The sequence below is a fragment of the Ictidomys tridecemlineatus genome, chromosome 6 (genome assembly GCF_052094955.1).
Source record: "Ictidomys tridecemlineatus isolate mIctTri1 chromosome 6, mIctTri1.hap1, whole genome shotgun sequence".
Lineage (NCBI taxonomy): Eukaryota > Metazoa > Chordata > Mammalia > Rodentia > Sciuridae > Ictidomys > Ictidomys tridecemlineatus.
Genome location: NC_135482.1, coordinates 15435414 through 15458353, shown reverse-complemented (window position 1 = coordinate 15458353; position 22940 = coordinate 15435414). Strand labels below are relative to the sequence as shown.

The 22940-nt window shown below is 31.9% G+C and overlaps 2 protein-coding genes across 4 annotated transcripts in view; one reads left to right on the top strand and one right to left on the bottom strand.

The window, feature by feature from the left end:
• Washc4 (WASH complex subunit 4) overlaps positions 1 to 22940 on the top strand; it is a 54685-nt gene that overhangs the window by 28390 nt on the left and 3355 nt on the right. For 2 of the 3 annotated variants that reach the window (XM_005322335.5, XM_021724467.3), the window contains 17 exons: positions 2218 to 2325; positions 2872 to 3018; positions 3144 to 3223; positions 4358 to 4463; positions 4969 to 5085; positions 6363 to 6531; positions 6788 to 6942; positions 8102 to 8176; positions 8425 to 8529; positions 10531 to 10665; positions 11929 to 12037; positions 15273 to 15339; positions 15790 to 15876; positions 19203 to 19350; positions 21466 to 21562; positions 22311 to 22507; positions 22825 to 22924. In XM_005322335.5, coding sequence (XP_005322392.1) covers positions 2218 to 2325; positions 2872 to 3018; positions 3144 to 3223; positions 4358 to 4463; positions 4969 to 5085; positions 6363 to 6531; positions 6788 to 6942; positions 8102 to 8176; positions 8425 to 8529; positions 10531 to 10665; positions 11929 to 12037; positions 15273 to 15339; positions 15790 to 15876; positions 19203 to 19350; positions 21466 to 21562; positions 22311 to 22507; positions 22825 to 22924 — 2002 coding nt within the window. Of the gene's footprint in view, positions 1 to 2217; positions 2326 to 2871; positions 3019 to 3143; positions 3224 to 4357; positions 4464 to 4968; positions 5086 to 6362; positions 6532 to 6787; positions 6943 to 8101; positions 8177 to 8424; positions 8530 to 10530; positions 10666 to 11928; positions 12038 to 15272; positions 15340 to 15789; positions 15877 to 17173; positions 17349 to 19202; positions 19351 to 21465; positions 21563 to 22310; positions 22508 to 22824; positions 22925 to 22940 lie in introns of those variants that run through there. The other variant, XR_013440327.1, reaches the window with a different exon arrangement.
• The window catches only part of Appl2 (adaptor protein, phosphotyrosine interacting with PH domain and leucine zipper 2), a 62844-nt gene continuing 56411 nt past the window's right edge, over positions 16508 to 22940 (bottom strand). The window contains exon 22 of the transcript XR_005731179.2: positions 16508 to 19367. The gene's annotated coding sequence lies outside the window, so the exon portion shown is untranslated. The remainder of the gene's footprint in view (positions 19368 to 22940) is intronic.

Here is a 22940-nt window from a genome sequence, read left to right as displayed (position 1 = left end):
AGGCTTTTATACCATTATAAAGTAGAAAAGTTGAAGGTTGAAGACTGCTTATATAGTTAAACTTTATTGAAGGTTAAGGTAGAGAGAAAGGAAATAGTAAGGTTTTAGTATTATTAGTTCAGTTTTATTTATGGAAATTTAAAAAGTGGTTTTTAAAAATTTAAAAGCATGTTAAATGAGGTTAAAAAACAACATTCATTATTTTTTAATTTTTATATCCATTATTTTATAATGCTCACATGCATATGAGATTAGTTAATAGGAAGATTTTTTTTGATATTTAGAAAAAGTGCTTATAATCTTGTGATTTGAACAATAGGCTACTTACAGAGGTGGTCATATGAATTCAAAATTATAGTACTTGTGGAAATATAAAATGTTTCTTAGCATATAGTGTAAATAAAAAATAAAACCTTCAAGCAGGAGAGCCCAATTTATCTTATATAAAAATTTAAATTAAGATTTACTGGTAAATATCTGCTAACAATGGACATTAGATTTGTTTAGGAAATATTTTCTTTTTTTTGATATTGTGCCTTTGGATTTTCAGGGTTTTTTTTTTTAAAGAAATATTTTTTTAAATGAAATATAAAGATGGACGTGAGTATATATAATATTTCAGTATAGTTTTAAAAGAACAAATTTATCCCACTGAAGAAATAGAGTGTTACCAGTGATTTCAAAGCCTCCTGTGTGTCCTTCTGGATTGGATCTCAACCAGGCCCCACAGAGGAAATCAGTGTTCTGAAATTTTACACTTATTTCCTTGTTTATCTTTTTAGCTGAATCCATGAGCCACTCATAGTTACATTTGGCTGTAGAGTTTATGTTGATGGAGTAATACTTTATATATATTCCTTTTGTCTTTTTTACTCATCATTTTGTATTGGAATATGTTGGGATTAGTAGCTGTATTATGTTGCTTTCCATTGCTGGTGGCTTGCTTGAGGATGGAATTGAGAGTGGTTTCCAGTTATTGCTATTATAAACAGTGCTGCCATTCTTGTGTTTCTTGGTGTATCTGCGGAAGAGTTTTTCTAATGTAATATATACCTATGGGTGCGTTGCTGGGTTGTAAGCTATGTGTGTATTCAAGTTTTAGGATGAAGACAAATTGTTTTCCCAAATAATTATGTCATTTTATATACCTCCCATATATATTAGACTTCCTCTTATTCTCTAGCTGGCCAGCCCTTGTGTAGGTTGAGTAGCATCTGAAATGTTTGGGACTAGACATGTTTAGCATCTCAATTTTTTTGTTTTTTGTTTTGTTTTTAGAATATTTGCATATGTGCAGTGAGGTATCTTAGGAATGAGATCCAAATCTAAACATAAAATTCACTAAGAGTTTCATATATACCTCATACAAATATCCAGGAGATAACTTCATACAATGTTTTTTTTTGCATGCCCATGCTTTGACCATGACTCTTGCACATGAGATCAGGTGTGGAATTTTCCATTTGCCATGTTATGTTAGTGCCCCCAAAGTTTTGATATTGGATCATTTCAAATTTCTGATTTTTAATTTAGGGATACTTAACCTGTATTATCAGGCTTCAGGTATTTTTGTTTCTTTTATAAATTAGTGAGTATAATTGGTTTTGGTCATGACTTTTTATGTTCAACTCCTATTTGTTAGTGATGCTGAATATTTATTCAATGATTTATTAACTGTGTTTCTTTTGAGAAAGATGTGTTCTTGTTTTTGTTCAGTTTTCAATTGCATTGTATGCCTTTAAAAAAATCATTCTTTTGGAGTGTGTACATATACTGAATACTAATTTCTTGTACTTGGCAGATTCTCTTTTCATACTTTGGCTTATTTTTTTTTTTATTTCTTTAATAATAGCTTTTTTTTTTTTTTTGGTGATGGGAAGTTCCGAGATTGAACTCAGGGGCACTCAACCACTGAGCCACTTCCCCAGCCCTATTTTGTATTTTATTTAGAGACAGGGATTCACCAAGTTGCTTAGCATTTTGTTGTTGGTTTTGAACTGTGATCGTCCTGCCTTAATCTCCCAAACTGCTTGGTAATGATGGCTTTTGGCAAAGAGAGTTCTTAATTTTAATACAGCGGAATTTTCCAGTCTTTCATAGTGTTATTTTTGTATCTCATTTACAAATTTCTTCTCTTGCCTGAGGTCATAAAGATATTCTTTAATTTTGCTTGAAAGTTTTAAGTTGATCTTAACAAAATTACTTTTGATTTTTAAGGCAATAGAGCATATGTTCTACAGAAGAAGCATGGTTGTGGCTGATTCAGTTGCACATATAACACAGCACCTTCAACACCAGGCTCTTAATTCTATTTCTGTCGCCAAGGTATGCAAATTATTATATATTCAGCATAATTGGGTTACTGTTTTTTTTTTGTCCTGTTGTTTTATATGTTTTCTAGCTTAGCCTATTTATTCCATTCCTTTGAACATAACATCTTGGTCATTTATATCCATGGTGTTTTATGATTTTTATTTAGGATCATTGTTATCTCCTCTGAAATTGCAGCATGTAATATACTGTAATATACTTCTACTAAAACTGATATTGTATGTACTTTTGAAATTGATGTATCATTTTTTTAAAGAAGTGATTTCTTATTAGTATGGAAATTCAAGGGTTTTTAGAAGTGATTTCTTGTTAAATTTATATGGAAAATTTAAAGTATGCCCAATACATTTGCTATTCCCATCAGTGCTAAGACAAAGTTACCGAAGGAAAGTACAAAACATTATATGACAAGCTCAGGGGAAAGGTGTTATTTATGTTTTCTTAAACTGAATTGTGGAAGAGATAAAGAGAAGTTTTTCTTCTGTAGCTTTGGTCATTATCCCAGGAGCAAAATTAATAGTTTTCTGTTTTGTCTTAAAGAAAAGAGTAATTTCTGACAAAAAATACAGCGAACAGCGTCTTGATGTGCTCTCTGCTTTAGTTTTGGCTGAAAATACTCTAAATGGACCAAGCACAAAGCAACGGCGACTTATCGTTTCTTTAGCACTAAGTGTTGGCACACAAATGGTAAATGTATTGCTATTATTTATGGAATAAATATAAGGTCTGAAATTTCACAGTTTCTTTGTTATTGATCCAAGAAACCTGCCTTTACTTTGACTGTAACTTCTCTTTTCCCTACTTCCTGATAGAAAACATTCAAAGATGAAGAACTCTTTCCACTTCAAGTAGTCATGAAAAAACTGGATCTTATCAGTGAACTTAGAGAACGGTAAGCAGGACTGGTGAATATAATAATACTCAAAAAATAGGGCAATTTGGAGCATTAGTTTTCTTTTTTAGCATAAAGAGGAGTAAAATTCAGATTGAGCATTAGTCCTCTTTAATTTCTTTGGCATGACCAAAGTGAGACTGTGACTAGGGATCATATTCATTTAGCTTTTCTTCTCCATGAAGCATGCGGCTTCTAGAAAAGCAGTGCACTCAGAGCCTTAGGCAGATTCTTGTGCATGTTGTGATTATTATGCTGATTATCACTTACTGGGCTTTCAAAATTGTTGCTTTATTGTAAGGCTTCATCAATTTGTGAGAAACTTAGAGATCCTTTGACTCATAGTGTCCTATGATTTTATTTTGAGGTAGAAATTTTAATTACAATGTCAGTAGCCAGTCACATTTTTGCAGCTACTTGTGACTTTATTGTTTACTTTTTGTTGAGTAAACAGTAAGCTTCCTGAAAGGAAAATTAGCCTTACAAATTTTGACTTCCAGCTGAATTATGTTACAGCACAATAATATTTTTAATGCTCATAATATATATTTTTTTAATTTTGAGCTGAACATATATTTGTAGTTGCATTTAGTTTTCCATCTTTGGAAGAAATATTAAACCTTCATTATAAGATTTAATGATCATTTTGTTACTTTATAAGGTATGAAATAGTCATTTAGTGACAGAGACTATGGATAGGTTATGTGTGACTGGACTTTTTTGCATTACAGTTTTTTAAGTTTTACTTTCCAACTTGGAAACAGGTAAAATGGTACATGTTATGCAATAGTCATATTAAATAATATTGAAAATAAATTTATTTTAAACTCTTCTTTAAAAGTCACCCATTATAGTTTGATAATTTTTTTCTTCTATTTTTTTGAGAATCTAATTCTGCATATATGCAAAATTCTGTCAGTGTGTCAGGTATTGGAGAATTTTATTAAAATCTTAGCTCAATTTGAAAAATAATTTTTTTGTGATTTTTCTGAACTAATGTTAGGTGAAGTGATGTAGGGAAAGTAAAATGAGTGACAGGTCTCTTGCCCTAATAGTATATAAAGTCATTCTTTTATGTTGTTTTGGGAAACTTTAGTTTTGATACCACTAATTACTATAATACTTATATTGTAGAGTTCAAATACAGTGTGACTGTTGTTTTTTATACTGGCATCGAGCAGTCTTCCCAATTTATTTAGATGATGTGTATGAAAATGCCGTTGATGCAGCTAGATTACATGTAAGTAAAGAATAATAAAGAATTAACTCATCATATTTTATTCACTTTAAGTTTTAAAATAGGTTATCTGATTTAATAAACTATTTTAAAATTGACCTCTAATACTGTTTTGAACAATGTTATGAATATCCAATAAATGTTTCTGTGGTTTAATTTTGTTAATATGAAGGAAGTTAATTTTAATATATTTAACTTCTCACTTATTCCTGATCATTCTCATTTCACTTGATTTTAATTGGTATTAGTAGTCTGACATTACTCATCAGCAAACCACATGTTATTCATAATTTTTGTTTATGGAAATAAAGCAGTTTCAGTGTACAAGGTAGGAAAGGATGTCAATATAAAATTTTATGTATTTAGGAAAGTAAGATAGTTGTAGAAAAATCATATTTTCTTCAGATCAAGGTTTTATCTTTCTTGATTCAGATAAATAGCCTTTGTAATATTGTTTATAGCTTATGTTTTTTTTCTAAATTCATACTTTAAAATTTGTTTTCATTAGTACATGTTCAGTGCTTTACGAGACTGTGTGCCGGCTATGATGCATGCAAGGCATTTAGAGTCCTATGAGATTCTCCTGGATTGCTATGACAAGGAAATTATGGAAATTTTAAATGAGGTAAGACCATATTTGAGATTGGAAAAAAAAAAAAACCCACAAATATGCAAGTGAGGAAACGGATTAAATAATGTTTTGGAATGCAGTGTTTGAAAAAAAGTTTTGAATTGAAACAGACTTCCATTGAGTCAAAAATTACTCTTTATAAAAAATCATTGTATAGAGCAAAGGAACTATTTTTAGTTATAATATCACTATTATGCTAAATAGTCTGTAATTCATAATCATTTTAGAAATCAGACTAGGAATTAGGAAATTTTTAATTTAGCAAACAGTGTGTTCGAATTTAAATTTGTATTAATTAGAAGAATGTATACATAAAATGTGTTTGTTGAATGCTGCTGATAGTACAGTTAAGGCAATTTTACTATTAATATTTTATTGAATTTCATATGAAGAGTATCTTAGAGGAGAGAATTATTTAAAAGACTTGCATAACAATTTGACTGCAATATATAGTGTTTCCTGTTTTAGTGTTTATAATAAACACTGATACCTTTAAAATCAAATTTCCATCTAGTGATGTTTTATTTGGAGGGAAGAACTAAAAATGAGTCAACTTTACAGTGTAAACCTATGTGGGTTTGATGAAATTAGGAAAATTTTATGTAATTTTTTGTATTAAAAAATATTCTTTCTTTTTCTCTCCCTCCCTTTTTTCCTTCCTTCCTCTCCATGTCTTCCTTCCTCATCTTTTTCTCCCTCCCTCCCTCTCTCCCTCCTTTCCTTTTTTCTAACTTCAAACCCAGGGCCTTGCATATACAAGGCAGGCAGGTGTCTCCTACTGATCTATATCCCCAACCCATAAATATTTTCATTTAGAAATTAAATACATATCCAGTATTTAGAACTCTGTGGTAGATCAGAAAGATTTTTTTTCTTTCCTCACTTGCGTATTTGTGGGTTTTTTCTTCCTTTGTTGCTGTTCCCATAAATTTTATGCTTATATTACATATTCATGTTCCTTATTGTGAAGCTATTGCTTTTTTGGTTTTCTTTTTAGCTAAATTTAAAATATTAATGAAAATAAAGGTTTGACAATTAGATAATTTCTCCCTGGCCCTCTCCCTCTAATTATTGTTATAAAATGAGCAAAATAATTTTCATTTTCCAGTTAAAATATTATCATGATGTATTTAGAATCCTAAACAGAACTAGTTTGATAATTTTTTTCTTCAATGCACTGATTATAAACTCTCAAAACATAGTCATATAGAGAAACAATACAATTGGGATATCATTTTGAAAAATTAAACTATCAATTCATCTCTGAACAGCATTTGTTGGACAAGTTGTGCAAAGAAATAGAGAAGGATCTGAGACTTTCTGTGCATACTCATTTAAAGCTGGATGACCGAAACCCTTTCAAAGTTGGCATGAAAGACCTGGCTCTTTTTTTCTCTCTAAATCCAATTAGGTTTTTCAATCGCTTCATTGACATTCGAGGTGAGTTTTTTTTCCTTCTTAATTCATATCCTATATCTCTTTAATAAACTATGAAAGAAGAAATAAAACCTTGAGGGTATTATTTTTGGTATGTGCTAATTTATTCTTTAACTCCTTTGTGTTTATTTCCTAGCACCTTATCTTAAAGGAAGAAATATAATATTCAAAGACAAGTATTGTTTTTCTTTCCTTTCTAGTTCCTTTTCTGCTGTTTTTTATGATTCAAAAATTGTTTGGAATTTGTTTTTTCTGGTAGCTTATGTAACTCACTACCTAGACAAGACTTTCTACAATCTCACAACAGTAGCCCTTCATGATTGGGCCACGTACAGTGAAATGAGAAATTTAGCTACTCAACGTTATGGATTGGTTATGACAGAGGCACATCTTCCTAGTCAGACTTTGGAACAGGTATGTACAATGTACTCCTAACATAATCTGACTGTAATATAACAATATTTCTTTAGGAAGTCTTTTCTTTTTACTTTTTACTATGTGTGTGTGTGTTGTTTTTTTTTTAAAGAAAATATTTTCTATATAAAACCTCATACATGAGAAGAGTGAGAAATTAGATGCCACTATTTGACTTTATGAAAGAATTACTAGCGGCTTCCAGGGTGCACCCAGATTTCTGTTGAGTGTTGGTGATGTATATAAATTTCACAAACATACTAGGTGACTTGAGCAGAATTGCAAATAGTTTACTCAGGTTCATATTTAAGGATTTTAAACTTAGGCATTAGTGTCTTAGGAAAGTGGTTAATTTTATAGAATTACGAATATATTTGCTCTTAAAATGAGTGCAAAGCAGCATTTGGTGTAGAGTAAAAAGGTGTGAACAAATTTTTAGATTAGAACACAATAAAAAACTATAACTGAAACTAGAGGTATTGTAATGCTACTTTAAGCCATAATTAGAAAAGTATAGAAAAATGTAGATGGTATACTATTGGGTGTATGTAGTAATACTGTGTCTGAAGAATGAAGGAATCTCAGTAGAGAACTTGTGCAAGAGAACTTGTGCATTAAAAGATGTCTAATTTGGAGTTAGACTTTCTTAAATCCCAGGGTTCTGGCTCTTCGTGACTTGTGACCCTAGAGAACTTCCTTAGCTTCATTTTCTTCACCTGTGGAATTTAGAATAATCCTTTGTAAAAGAACCTTGCATAGTAGCTGAAACGTAGTATGCATTTTACAAATATAGTATATCCTGTGAATACCATTTAGAATCTGTTCATTAGTTTATATAAAAAAAATGTGAGTAATATCCTTGGAAAGACAAATAGGTATTTTCAAGGATGGTGGGGAAATGATGGTGGGTCATCATCTTTGATTATTTGAACTTCTGTTCACATAGAAGAGGTAAAATCGTAATCAACAAGGCTTTCTCAAAAAGGTAGTTCTGATTATGTATGTCAGAAGGCTCTTATACCTTTGGTCATACTTTTTATTTAGTTTCTTAAAATAGTTTCAAAATATTGGGAAGCTTAATATAATCAGTGTCACTGTATTGATATAATTTTGATTATTTAAATTTATAATTATAGAACTTATGTGGATTATGTTGTAGGGCCTTGATGTTTTGGAAATCATGAGAAACATTCATATATTTGTGTCTCGATACCTCTATAATCTCAACAATCAGGTAAGTAGGTTGAAGAATTTTTTTTTTTTAATTGTGAGTGGTTATTTAAGTGGAAGACAAGGCACAAGGAATTGATTCTCAAGGCCAAAATTAGTAAAATATTCAAAACAAAATGAATGATTAGAGATCTTGTTTATTGCTTTGATGCTACTTGGTTATACTATCTTCTTGAATGGCTTCCCAGTTAAATTAATGAAACCAATTCTAAAATTTTCTTTGGATAACTGATTAAATTTGTTTCATTGCAGATTTTTATTGAACGAACAAGCAATAACAAACATTTGAATACTATTAATATTCGGCATATTGCTAATTCAATTCGAACACATGGCACAGGAATCATGAATACCACAGTAAGTGCACTTTTGGTGGGGGACTGGGGTTGGTTGGTAGGTACTTAGACCCCTGCTTAATTTAATAGGTTGGAAGATAATTTTCTTATAGAATATTCTGGCAAATATGCATTACTACTTGTTGATATTATAGCTGAATTTCCATTTTTTTTTCTGTTAGTATAATTAAAAATATTGGGCACTAAATTGTATTCGATGTGATAGAAGTTTTGCTTATAAAAGGCTCCTTAACAGACATCACAGCATCATCATTATAAATAGCACTGTAGTTTTGAGGACGTCCATATGTATGTTGATTCTGATATTCTCTGGAAGTTAATTAAAAAATTAATCACTGATAGTAGTTTAAGGTCATTTATGTCCTTTACGTGGAGGGGCTACTAATTATTAAATATCCATATAATTGTGAATTTACTAAAAATATTTTACTCTTAGAAATGGACATTCATTCACTTGAGGAAATCTTTTAAATGTGTGTGCTGTTTTTCCCTTTCTGAAGAAAGAGATCTTTGAATTTACCTCACTTTTAGCATAATTTCTCCTGAAGAGGAAAAAATTGTGAATGCTTAAGTAGTAAAATATTAAATATCTTTGGAGTGAGGGAATAGGAAGAAGATTGGAAAGTTAAGTTGGGATCATTTTAGTATATATATTAGGAATGCTTTGAAGTTTTAGAGCCGATGAGTGTGATTGAGGCTCTATTTTAAAATAGTTAAATATTTTAACTATTTTAAAATAGTTACCAGTATAGAAATGAAATCTGTATAGTCAGAGTTTTAAATTTAAAATAAGGAATCATCCATGTAGAAATCATATCTGAAACCTTTCATGATAAATCAACTTTTGAGGATAAACTCTTCCTTACCTTCTATCATCTACCACAGACTCATTCATGTAACAAGTATTACCAGTGTATTTTATGTGCCTCTGGCACTAGGGTGAGAAAAACAGACATTTCCTAGTAGAGAAATATTGAAAATCAGTTAATCTTACTAATGAATGTAGGTTACTGATGTGTGATGATAAAGTGAGCAGAGGAAAGTGAGAATCAGAGTGGCAGAGTTACTATGAAGAGTAGAAGGACAAAGAAAAGACCACAAAGGAGATAAAAAGCAAAGAAACAGACACAGAGCAGGGAGAGTACAAAGTTTAAGCCACAATGTAAGTTTAGAGGAAGGACCCATTTCTATAACTAGGTAAATGAAGATTCAGTAAAAAGGGCTTAAATTTGTCCAAACCATTTGTTGTATCTGAGAGTCCTAGGAATGGAAATGAGTATGGGGCTTCCATTTTGTAGGTTAGAATTAATGTTATGTTATTTTAGTACAATCCCAGCTCAACTTTCACTTTGTCAGAAGATTCTGAATCTACTTCAGGCCTTTTGTTATTCATTCTCAAAGCACTCATACTTCTCATTTTTAGAAATTATTGCAGTTGAAATATAACAACTTATTGAACAGAACTTGTTTAAAACATCTGTCACTCCTGCTAGAATATAACCTCATAAGGACAAGGACTGCATCTAGCATGAGAATAGCATATTGCTTTGTGTGTAAAAGGCATTAAAAAATGCTTACAGATAATTAAATGTTTAATATCGTCCTTGAGGAATCTTCAAGGAGCATCATGTTTCTTACTTCCGTTTCATTCTAGCTGTGCATATTAGTAATAAGTAATCTTAATGATGGATCAAACATAGGAACTTCTTACTGGTGCATGACTTAAAAGCTAGGGGCTTCAGTCTTGTTTTGTGTTTCCCATTACTACTTTTAATCCTGTCATGAGAATATTGTACACTTTTTTCTCCTTTTTTTAGGAGAAATATGAGAAGCCTGTAGAAAGTTCTATAAACTTAGGCAAAAAAAAGCTTCATTATTTAAATATTTCAGGTCCAAAATAAGTTGAATTTTAAAATAGTACTTTTTAGATCATTGTTATTTGATAATATTGACCTAAAATTAATTTTTTAATTTAACTTTTTTTAAAATTTTAATTTTATAGGTTAATTTCACTTACCAATTTTTGAAAAAGAAGTTCTATATATTTAGCCAGTTTATGTATGATGAACATATCAAGTCCAGATTGATTAAAGATATTCGGTTTTTCAGGGAAATCAAGGACCAAAATGATCATAAGGTACGCTACATATTTGCTATTAGGTACTTTGATTCAGCTGTGTGCCGTATATGGCTAATGTTTATGCTACAATACATTATTTAGATCTCTGTGGGGTTTTTCTTTCTTTATTAATTTTTCACATGTTATCTACATCTGACCTCCAAGTTCCTTTGTCTTTTCCCTTATAATTTCCTAATCTTTGCATTCTCTGTGTGCTTAAGCATAAGGAAAAATAAAATAATCAATGTAGCCAGGTTTACTTTTGTAAAATTTTAAAATAATATAAAAACATAATTTTGAAACATTTAAGCCTACATGTAAAGTGTATATTCTATCCTCCCTCATTTTCTTCCTCTCAATTTTATTTTCTGGAGACAGTGGCTGTTAGCAGTGCTGTGTTATACCCTTCACAATATCTTCACAGTAGACACACATAATTACACACATTTATACATCTGTCTTTTTTTTTTTTTTTAAAGAGAGAGTGAGAGAGAGAGAGAATTTTTTTAATATTTATTTTTTAGTTCTCGGCGGACACAACATCTTTGTTTGTATGTGGTGCTGAGGATCGAACCCGGGCCGCACACATGCCAGGCGAGTGCGTTACCGCTTGAGCCACATCCCCAGCCCCACATCTTTCTTTTTTATAGCAAAAATGGAGTGATGTTATACACATTCTTCTGCAGTATACTCATAAAATATCAGTACCTATAGATCTAATTATTTTTAATAGTTGGTAGTATAGAGATAATAACTTACTTAATTTTATATTGATGAATCTTTCCCCCCTCATTTTTCATTTTTATAAATGGTGCTAAGGGTAGCATCCTAACACATATGTCTCTAACTTTAAAAAGTTGTTTTATTATTGATGGCACCTAGAAATTTTAAGCCACTTGATGTATTTTCATTGGAAAAAAATGTTCATAAATATCAGATACCTATTTAGCCCACAGAAACTTGACACATCTAGAAACAAATGTTTCTAGGATGAATAAGGTTCTTTTTCAATCTGATAAGAGTTTTGAGGTGTTTAGACACTAGTAATTTGTGAAGTAAAACTTATTTAGTGGCATACCTTTAATACCAAAAAGAAAAAAAAAACTGAATGTTAATAGTGTTTTTTTTTTCACACAACTTTTATGTCATTAGACGTGAGTGGTATCTTTTTGAAGGCATGATGAGATACAAAATTAGACAGGAAAGTTTATTGCCGTAATTGATTTAGTAGGCATTTTATGGTTTAGGGGTCTAAAGGTAGTCTTAAAATTATCTCTCTAGTATCCTTTTGATAGAGCAGAAAAATTCAATCGAGGCATCAGAAAACTTGGAATAACACCAGAGGGACAGAGCTATCTTGATCAGTTCAGGCAACTCATCAGCCAAATTGGTAAGTTACTATAAAAGTGTTGGGAAACAAAGTACAAAGCCCAATAATCTCATATATTAAATAGGTCATGCTAATAAACAGCTTATTATGTGAATGTCTCAACTTAGTTTTATTTCACTGGGGTAATTTTCTTAACACAATTACTGTTGCTACAGAAGAAATTGATAGACTGATCACAAATTTAAAATATACTTAATACATTTCACAAAGATTATATTCATAATTGATAGTCTGCTGGTTAGTAATTACTGGGTACCTACTCTGTTCAAAGCACTGTTTTGGGCTTCTAAGAGATTTTCTCACATTAAATGTAAGAGTATAATGAATTTACGTGAAAAGTTAGTAATTTAATAAGCTGTATAAAAATTTAAAGATAAAATACTGGATACTATAATTTTTGATGCTGCACCCTTTTATACATGTGCATATGATTTGAACTAACAAGTGGAATTTGTCTTCTGAAATATAGTATATGACATTTAAAAGCAGTTAAAAATAATCATAGCTTAATAAAATCTTATACTTATTTAGGCTTTTCACATATTATCTTTGTTAATGTCCTTACAATAATTCTGAAAGAGAGACTGTAATCACTGTTTTTAAAATGCAGAAAGAGGCCAGGCATGGTGGTGTACACCTGTAATCCCAGCTACTTGGGAGGCAGAGGCAGGGGGATTGCAAGTTTAAAGCCAGCCTCAGCAACTTAGGGAGACCCTAAGCAACTTAGTGAGACTGTGTCTCAAAATAAAAAAAAAGGGCTGGGGATATAGCTTAGTGGTTAAGCATCCCTGGATTAAATCTCTAGAACTAAAAATAAATAAATAGAAAAGGAGAGAGAAGGAGGGAGTAAAAGAAAAAGAGACTTAGAGAAAAAAAAATGGTGTTGCTGAGGCTTAAATCAAGGTTGTTCAGGTATAAGTCCAGAGGTGTTTTTAAATTCTTCACATTTTATGTTAAATGATACCAATCACTTAATAATATCTTCTTAGCTATATTTTGGGAAATTTTTGCCTTCTGAGATTCATTTATTCATTTATCAAACATTTACTAAGCATCAGTTGTGATGAATGTTCTTTTAGGTGCTGGGGATGCAGACAATCTTTGCTCCCAAGGGGCTTTAAATTTACTAGTAGGAAATATGTTACAAGTATTTAGTGCTAGAGTAACATCACTGAATTGTAGCTTAAGTTTTATAGATTGCTTGGTTTGGATATTAAATGTTTCTATGATAGTACAAAAATATTAGCTTTGTAAATTTTTTATCTTAAACCATTTAATATAAGGTGTTGAGTATTGTTTTCTTCAGGGAGTATTGTTTTCTAATATGATATCATTTAATATCATATTAGGTGGCCACTTCTGGAGCAGTATTTCTTAGTTTTTGAGAATCTGGTGAAAATTCTGGATTGATTTCTCCTAGAACTAATATTAGCCTGTATGTACTTATACTTTTGTATATAAGGTACAGGAGTCCAGGTGCTTTAAGTGTGGGTCTAGGGACCTCAGATTAAGAGCTGTCCTTGGAGCAGTATTGCTTAAATTTCATTTTTCACATACTAATATCAGAATTTTGACAGTAAAAAAGATCTCTGCCCTTCTAGAGTTTAATAGATGAGACTGACATAAAAAGAAGTTGTATAATTTGACCTAGATCTTCCAGCTAATGAGTGGCAGAGTCTGAATGTGAACCCAAGTAGTCTGGTTTCAGAGTTTTGCTCCTAACCATTGCTCTGTATCTACCTCTCACATTTCAATTGGCCAGACATATGTCTGACAGTTTGGAGGAAAATAGTAAAACTAGATAATTGATTTTTCTAATATGTGCTTTAAAAAAAAAAAAAAACCTCAAAAACCCCACTGGGACAGGCCTTAAGATAGATTCAGTGATACCTGCCTTGTAGGGTTGTTAATGTCAAAACATATGTTACCATAATGGTTAAAAAATGTTAACTGCTTCTTACCTTTTTATCTGTTCTCTCCTAAATAATTTCAATTCACTTCAATTTTGTATTGAATTCCTACCCTGTGCTAGGACTTGCTGACTCTAGGGATGAAGCAATGAAGAAGTCAAAGGCTGTACTCATGGATCTTGCATTGTAGTGGGGGGAGATATAAACAAAAAGATAATAAGTCACTGATAAGTGCTGGGTGAGGTTATGTAATGGCATTATGCAGTGATATTCAGGGAAAGCTTTTGAAGGTGACATATGAACAGGGACTTAATAAAATGAGGGCATAAACCTTGTTCATATCTAGGGAAAAAGTATACCTGACAGTTGACAGTCAATTGCAAAACTCTTGAGTCTGCTTGGCATTATGAGGACTTGGCTGGGGGCTGGAATGGAGTTAGTGAAGACCTGATTGGCAAGGTGTGATAGCAGAACAGCATCTAGGGGTAGGAAAATGCAGGGCTATATTGAAGTTGAACATACAGAGTTTGGGTTTTATTGAGATGGAAAACCATTGTAGAGTTTTCAGAAAAGGTATGATGTGCTCCAACTTAGTTTTTATAAAGTAACTAGCTATAGCTGGGTGTATTGGTGTGCACCTGTAATCCCAGCAACACAGAAGGTTGATGCAGGAGGATTCCAAGTTCATGGTCAGCTTTAGCAGCTTAGCAAGGTCCTAAACAATTAGTGAGGCCCTGTCTCAGAATAAAAAAGAAAAAGGGCTGGGAATATGGCTCAGTGGTTAAGCACTTTTGAGTTCAATCCCCAGTACTGCCCCTGCTCCCAACAGTAACTAGCTGCTAGTTAAATGAAAGATTGAAGGATATGGCAAAGTGCTTATGGTGAAGGTAGGGAAATCAGGAAACCATTGCATATTGTAGTGTTCTAGGCAAGATGTGGCAATTAGGAATAGGATGATAACTGTAAATGTTGTTGAAGAGGGAGGGAGAAAAAGAGGAAACTGGATTTCAGTGTGAAAGCAAATAAACTATTGATATTAGAATTTAAAACTCTTAGATCATTTTAACATAGCATTTAATGAATTTAGTTTGTTGAAAGTTAGGTTTATTTTAAATATTTAACGTGGATGTATATAACTTTTAAGTACAGAAATATGTTAACAGCTTTGCTTTTAATGGAACACTGAACAGAACTAAAATGTAGCAGATTATTTTGGTACTTTGGAGTGGAAACCTTGTAATTGACTACTGTATGTAATTATATTCCTGATTATAGAATTTAGAGTTATTTATATAAATATCTGATTTTTTTATGTGGTTTTTAAGGTAATGCTATGGGCTATGTACGAATGATAAGATCTGGTGGTCTTCATTGTAGCAGCAATGCCATTAGGTATGGATGCAAATATCATTTTTGCCTTGTTTGTGCTATTTGAAAATTGTTACTTAAATCTGTTTATTGATTATAGAGAAGGTGTTTATTTGTGTTAATATATTTTGAGATAAAATGTAGACAAAATCCATTAATTCTAATATGAAAGAAAACCATTACTTCTACTAGATTTCTTTGCTTTATACTTTTGAAATCTTTATTTCTCTTGAGGTTGTAGTTATGTTTATTTGTCAGTATGGAAAACAAGAGGATCTAAAGAGTATGTGATTTTAAGGATTAAAATGTGATCATGTCTAAAATTTGATTTGGAACTTAAGTGGTGATATTAACAATGTTACTGAAATGTAGAGTTCTTCCTAAATGCATAATTGAAAAATTTTGAGTCCTATGGTACCACTTTTATGTCTGTGTCAGTTGCTCTAATAAATTCTTTCCCAAATTCTTATATAGATTTGTGCCTGATCTTGAAGATATTGTAAACTTTGAGGAACTAGTGAAAGAAGAAGGTCTTTCAGAAGAAACATTAAAAGCAGCAAGGTAGTCTAATTTTGGAATAACTAAATTTGGAAGTTTAAAGTAGTGTGTTTATATAAAACATTAATGAGAAGACTAGAGGGTAATATGTAATTAATATGCCAGGATCTTTATTATGCAAATTTTGTATGGTCTCAGTTTATGAAATAACATTGTTTTTTAGAGACTTATGGCATTCTAGGATCTTTCCAACTTCACTAAAAAGGCATCTTCTGGAACATGCTGTCTAGTATGGAACTCACTAGCCACATATGACTCTAGGCACCTGAAATGTGTTTGGGTCAAACAACTTATCTCAAAGATTTAGTATAAGAAAAGGATTGTCAGATATCTCATTCGTAAAATTCATTTTACCTATTTCTTCTTACTTTAAAAATATTTCTATTCATTAGCACTGTTTTTGAATGCCATTTCTTCCTTTCATGTCCTCTAAAGCAGCATAGTAGAGTCCTCTAGGAGAGCAGCCACTACCATACCATACACTGCTGTTGAGCACTTGAAATATGGCAGATTAGACTGGGGAACTGAATTTTTTTCATTTTACTACTGATAGGGATCTTAGTGGGTAGTGCAGATCTACAGGCTTGAGTCATTAGTGATTTTGTAACATAAAACTTGAGAGAAAAATTAAGAATTTGTTTAGAAAATTATAGATTTTATTTTTAATATTTATAGCACTTTATTGAAACAGATATGAAGGGGCACTCTGAACAAAGTGGAGACAGTTTGAATGTCAAAAAGAGTAATGGGGAGCTGGGGTTGCAGCTCATTGGTAGAGCGCTTACCTCGCCACGCGTAAGGCACTGGGTTCCATCCCTGGCACCACATAAAAATAAACAAAATAAAAGTATTGTGTCCATCTACAGCTTAAAAAAAAAAGAGTAATGATAGAAATAGGTCATAAAACATTGAATAAAAAAAACTATGAGTTACAGTGATAATAAGAAAGGTTAAAACAGAGTTGTTTTTTTCTTTTAACAAAAGAATGGCAGCTAACATAAAGCAGATGAGAAAATTAAGGGGAAAAAACATCACATTTTGCAATTATAACACTTAAATGTTGGGTGAAAAGTTTTTGGAAACCAGAGAACTCATTTTCAAAAATCATCCCACAAAATTGCTTATTAATCACACAGGGAAAAGCTATCTGCAATGTAGAAGAGATGTCTACAACGTTAATCAAGTGATAAAACAGCACATTGGTAATGGGACAGACTGATATTATATGGCCTCCTGATGTAATGTAATGAAAAGCACCTAGTTTATATTCTTCCTAGGAGTGTTTCTCTGAATTTATTAGGAAGAAGCAATGTGAGAAATCCAGAATGTGGGGCGTTCTGTGAAATACCTGGCCTAGACTCTTAAAAAATGTCAGATGTCATGAAAGACCAAAAAGGCAAAGAGGCTGTCTAGATTAGGAGAATAAAGAGACCTGATAACCAAATGTAATGGGGTTGTCCTTAATCATAATCCAGGTAAAGAAAACATTTATCTATAAAGGACATTTGGGGAATGATTGGGGAGATTTGAAAAATGGGTTGTGTATTAGATAATGTTATATTTTATTCTTGGGTGTACTGATGTGGCTTTCTAGGGAAATGTCTTTATTCTAATAGAGTAATGCTGAAGTATTTATGTGCTAAGTGACATGAGGTTTGCAATTTTGAAATGTTTCTGAAAAATAGAGAAAACTAGCAAATTGTGAAGAAGTGTGAATCTAATTAAGGGCATTCAGGGTTCATTATACTATATTTTAATTTTTTTATAGGCTTGATATTTTTAAAAATAAAAATATTAAAATATACCAGAAAATATATGTGTACATTTTAATGAAAACATGACCTGAACACAGAAGCTTTGTTCTGCAGTATCCTACTGGATAGCATAGTGTGCTTTACTAGATTTCAGAAGACAGGTATTAAAGTCATTTGAAGTCATGAAAATGATTAAAATGGTTGCGGCTTGCATACCAAAGAAAGAAAATTGCACCATTTATCTCCTCTTAAATGTCATCATTTTCTTCAAAATTGGGGACTGTTTAAAAAATACTTTGAAGAAGCCAAAGGAAGTTACAGTAGGATATTGGTTTTTAAGATATCTAGGGTAAAGCTGATTGCTAACTGAAAGATCCACATTTGTGCAAGGGAGAGAATGGTTAATAGTAAGTGAAGAAATGTCATGGCAGATGAAATCCAAGAGTTGTGGGGTCATGGTAATGAGTAAATTATCCACATAAACAGTAGAGAACTGGGGAAGGCATCCTAGTCCTAGGTTAGGGTAGGGGCTAAAAGTTGGTAGATGCTTGCTTTCCAAAAGAGTAGATGAATATACAGATGACCACTGATTTATAATGGCTCAACTTACCATTTTATTTTACTTTCAACTTTACTCTTTTTTCAATTTTAGGATGGTGTGAAAATGATAAAGCATTCAGTAGAAATTATACTTTGATTATTTTGATTTATGTTTTTGTGGTGCTGAGATCAAGCTTAGGGCTGGTGCTTGCTAGTACCTGGTGCTTTCAAGGCAAGTACTTTACCACTAAACTGCATCCCTAGCTCCTGTATGTCTTGGATTTGGATCTCTTTTTGGGCTAGCAATTTGCATTATGAACTTCTTGTGCGATTCAGAGCAGAACAGTGAGTTATAGCTCCCTGTCAGCCTCACAATCAGAAAGCGAAACAACTGATATACTCCAGTATACTGCATTGCTAGGCTGTCATGTTCAGTTGGCTACGTGTGTACACACATTTTTATTTTATTTTATTTTCAATTTACTGTGGATTTATCAGGATGCAAACCCATTGTAGGTTGAGGAGCATCTGTAGTTGGATCATGTAGTTGGATTAAAGGAGAGATTTCTGCCTTCCTCTGGTGGAGGAATAACATGTAGAAGTAGTATACATGAGGATTTCAGGAGGAAAAGCAGCTAATATTTCTGAAGATTGAAAGAAAAGCTTCTTGAAAGAAGGCCAGGTTTAAGTTGAGGTAAGGAGATGTAGAGGAAGGACTAGTGAAGAGACTTAAAATGAAGACTTTACTTACAATGAGATGTTGTACAGGGCTCATTGTGGGGAAAAGAAATACAGAACCTTATCATTTTAAGTCCCCGGATGCTCTATTCTGTTTTAATAATTAAGTTAACTAGATGATTCTAATTAGTTTCTGTCCATAAGAAAATTATTTCATTGTGAACTCCAAGAAAACTTATATAGAAATTGTATAATGTTTCCTGCTTATGAGTGCTTTTATCTAAAAGCACACACTGTTTTTTAAAGGCCACACCTTATTTAAAAGAGGAAACACATTTTTGTTTGTTTGGTTTTTAGGCATTTGGACTCGGTCCTCAGTGATCATACACGAAATTCTGCTGAAGGCACAGAATATTTCAAAATGCTTGTAGATGTTTTTGCTCCAGAATTTCGAAGGCCAAAGAATATACATCTCCGAAATTTCTATATCATTGTTCCTCCTCTAGTGAGTATATTCAGAACCTAAAATGAATTTGAAAAAAGAGTATTAATAAATCTGGTTTTCTTGTAAGCATGAAATGCACACAGACTGTATTACTGACTTTCTGGTTGTAGGTAAAACTAAGTGTGAGCTCAGTGAATGTGACCAACTTTTTTTTTATTCATTAGCTATGTTGAACTTATTTAATAGTTAAGAGATTATTATTTGTTATAGACTGCCAGAGAAATCATAGTGTTTTAAATTACTTGAGTATATGCCATTACATATCCCATAGAATCTTTGGCCAGAATAATACCATGTAATCATTTTAATCGCTTAGCATAGACTGACTTCAGCTGTTTTAATATAAAGTTTTTTCTAACATCTCTCTTAAAAGCCTGTTATTTGAGGATAACTTCTGTCTATTCAGTAGTAAATACCAATACCTAAATATTTAGTGCTTTCTCCTTATTAAAATATGTAATATGTTCTGTATTTCTGTAGTCCCTATCAAAAAGTAGCTTATTAACAAAAATGACATTATAAAGACAATTTTTCCATTGGGGGAAATGGAGTCAAAAGTTTAGATAGGTTAATCTTCCCTGAAGCTTTCTATAATAGTTTTTCAATTTGTAAATAGATAGCTCTAAAATCTAAATATCACTTTGCAGTTTTAGCTTTTTATTGTATCTACCTTTGACCAAGAATAACAACTTTTCATATTTTTGCCTGAATTGTTGACACCCATCTTCATACATTTTACATAACCATTATTGCCTATCAGAAATAGCTATTGACTTATTGATAGCTTTTGTTTTTCATAAATTTTGTTTTATATACTTGTTAGTTATCATTACAATTTAGTAGCTATGGTAGAGCAAAGATGTCCACATTCATCTAATAAGCATCTTTCCATTTTAGGTTAGGTCCAAACTAGTATGTGGCAACACTGTAGTTCACTTAGGGTGAGTTCTCACTGTATTTCTTTAAGATGGAGGAAAAATGTTTAGGCCCTAGTAGCAGTAATGAAAACCATTGGTGACCTTAGCGGGGAGCCTGGAGATTTACAGAATTCAGTTCCAAATGGACTAAGAGCTCTACCAAGAAGTATAGAACACTACCTTTGTGCTCAAGTTTACAGTTTTAAAATGTAAATAAGCTATCTTAAAAAAGATTTAAATAACAGTTGATAAATATTTTGCAAATATGTGATTGTGAAATGAATTTCACAGGCAATAAAAGTGAAACTTGATGTTTTGTTTTCAATGTTGGCTGTTAACTGTATTCATCACTGTATCGTAATTATTTTTAAACAATGTTTTCTGAACCCCTCTATGGCTCTGCTGTCCTTGTATTATCACATGTGGCCACTAAAAGTTTTTTTTTTAATTTTATGAAATTAAAAATTCACTTTCTCAGTTATACTAGCCTCAGTGGCCACATATGACTAACGGCTTAGTATGTTGGACAGAAAAAAAAAAAAATCTGTGCCAGTAGTGCTGCTTGGTGTAAACTCTAGATGGTAATTAGTTTTTTTTTCCTAATCAAAAGTTCTTTTATGCATGTTACATAGTAGCTTTAGTAAATCTTTGTTGAACAAATTGATTAGTTAAGGTATTTTGGAAAAGCTTAATTTTCAAGAGAAGTACTACTTTTGAGGAATTCACCCTTTAGCCAAAGAACTTTTAATCCCTTTTAACCAAAAACATGATAAGTAGTATTTTAGAATGAATCAAGCAGGCAGAAGTAAAAGCTTCCTGCATAGGCTTAAGAGTATTTTGTTATAAAGCAGGACCATTTCTGACCCCCACATTCTTTTTGTATCATTTTGGGTAAGATGCTAAATCTCCCAGTGCTCAGTGTTTTCATCTCTAAAATGTGTATCATACTTTATAATGAACCATATACACTGTGCTTGGGTTAAGTAGTGATTGAAGGAGGACTCATGTTTTAAGGGCTTGGAAAGAAAGCCATTAAGAGACATTTGAACAGATTTGTGTCCTCACTAAGAGATTGTCTTAGGCAAATGTTTCAGAACGAAAGACAGGAACCTAGGGTTATTTTGCGGTTTTTGAAATGTCTGTTCTGAAGATTCTAAAGACTTTCTTAACACAGTTGTTTCTTTAATATCTCTTTTAGACTCTCAACTTTGTAGAGCATTCCATTAGTTGCAAGGAAAAATTGAATAAAAAAAATAAAATTGGAGCAGCCTTTACTGATGATGGTTTTGCCATGGGTAAGCTTAAATGGAACTATTTTCGCACTGATTTTTATGTTCATCTTAAAATATGTTTTTATATTGACTTAAAAATAGGTTTTTGTGCTCTTTAAAGATTGATTTTTCATGGGATAGTGCTTACTGTTTGTTTCATTTTTGTGGGGTCATCTGACAATACTTTTTTTTCCTCCTCATCTTTAACTGTATTTCAGTAGTCTGTTAGTATTGCTAATCACTTTTCTAACTTGACTGAACACTTAGGCTTTGTTTTTGTTGGGTTTTCATAGTTTTAAGCATCTTGTATTTAGTTTCCCTGTAACTTCCTCTTCATTTGCTCTTTATCAGTGGAACTTTTTTTTTAAATGTTTTTTTTAGTTGTAGATGAACACAATACTATTATTATTATTTTTATGTGGTGCTGAGAATTGAACCCAGTGTGTCACACATTCTGTGTGAAGCAAGTGCTCTACCACTGAGACCCAGCCCCAGCCCTATCAGTGGAACTTTTTATTCGCTACTCTCAATAGCCCAATATTTTTCCAGGCCATATTATTTATTTTCTTCTTACTTGATTTTTCTTTAGTTTTTTACATTCTTACATATTTTCTTAGGAAAATTAAGCCATCTCGGTAGCTTCACTCATTTATGAAATAAAATGTGATTTGAAAGAGTATTGATTCAAAATGGTTAGCTTATTGCTAAGAGTTATTGGTGAAGGCATAGAATACAACCTCTACACTCACTGTAATTTTGCTTATGACTGTAGGTGTGGCTTACATCCTAAAGCTTTTGGATCAGTACCAGGAGTTTGATTCACTTCACTGGTTCCAGTCTGTTAGAGAGAAATACCTGAAGGAGATAAGAGCAGTTGCTAAGCAACAGAACATACAATCAGCTAGTCAAGATGAAAAACTATTGCAAACCATGAACCTCACTCAGAAGCGACTGGATGTCTATCTACAGGTAGAGGAATGTAAAAGTCAAATCTGCTTTGACTTGCTTTTTGATATCTGAAAACCATAATCCATATGGAAAACCCCATTTTAAACAAGTGAGATGAATATAGGGTATATTTTAGGATTAATGATATTTGAAAGTTGTTTGATTCAGATCTTAATAATGGATAGGCTACTTAGTTTATTTATGATTTATGCCAGAGGGTTTTAATATAATAAGACACATTAAAGTACAAATATTTTCTTTTTAGTTTTGTTTCTTTTATTCTTGATATTTTGTGATAATAAGCATTTTTTCTTTTTATTTCAAATTTGTTTATTTAGGAATTTGAATTGCTCTATTTCTCACTGAGCAGTGCAAGAATTTTCTTCAGAGCAGACAAGACTGCAGCTGAAGAGAACCAAGAAAAGAAAGAAAAGGAAGGTCAGTGAGTGACTTG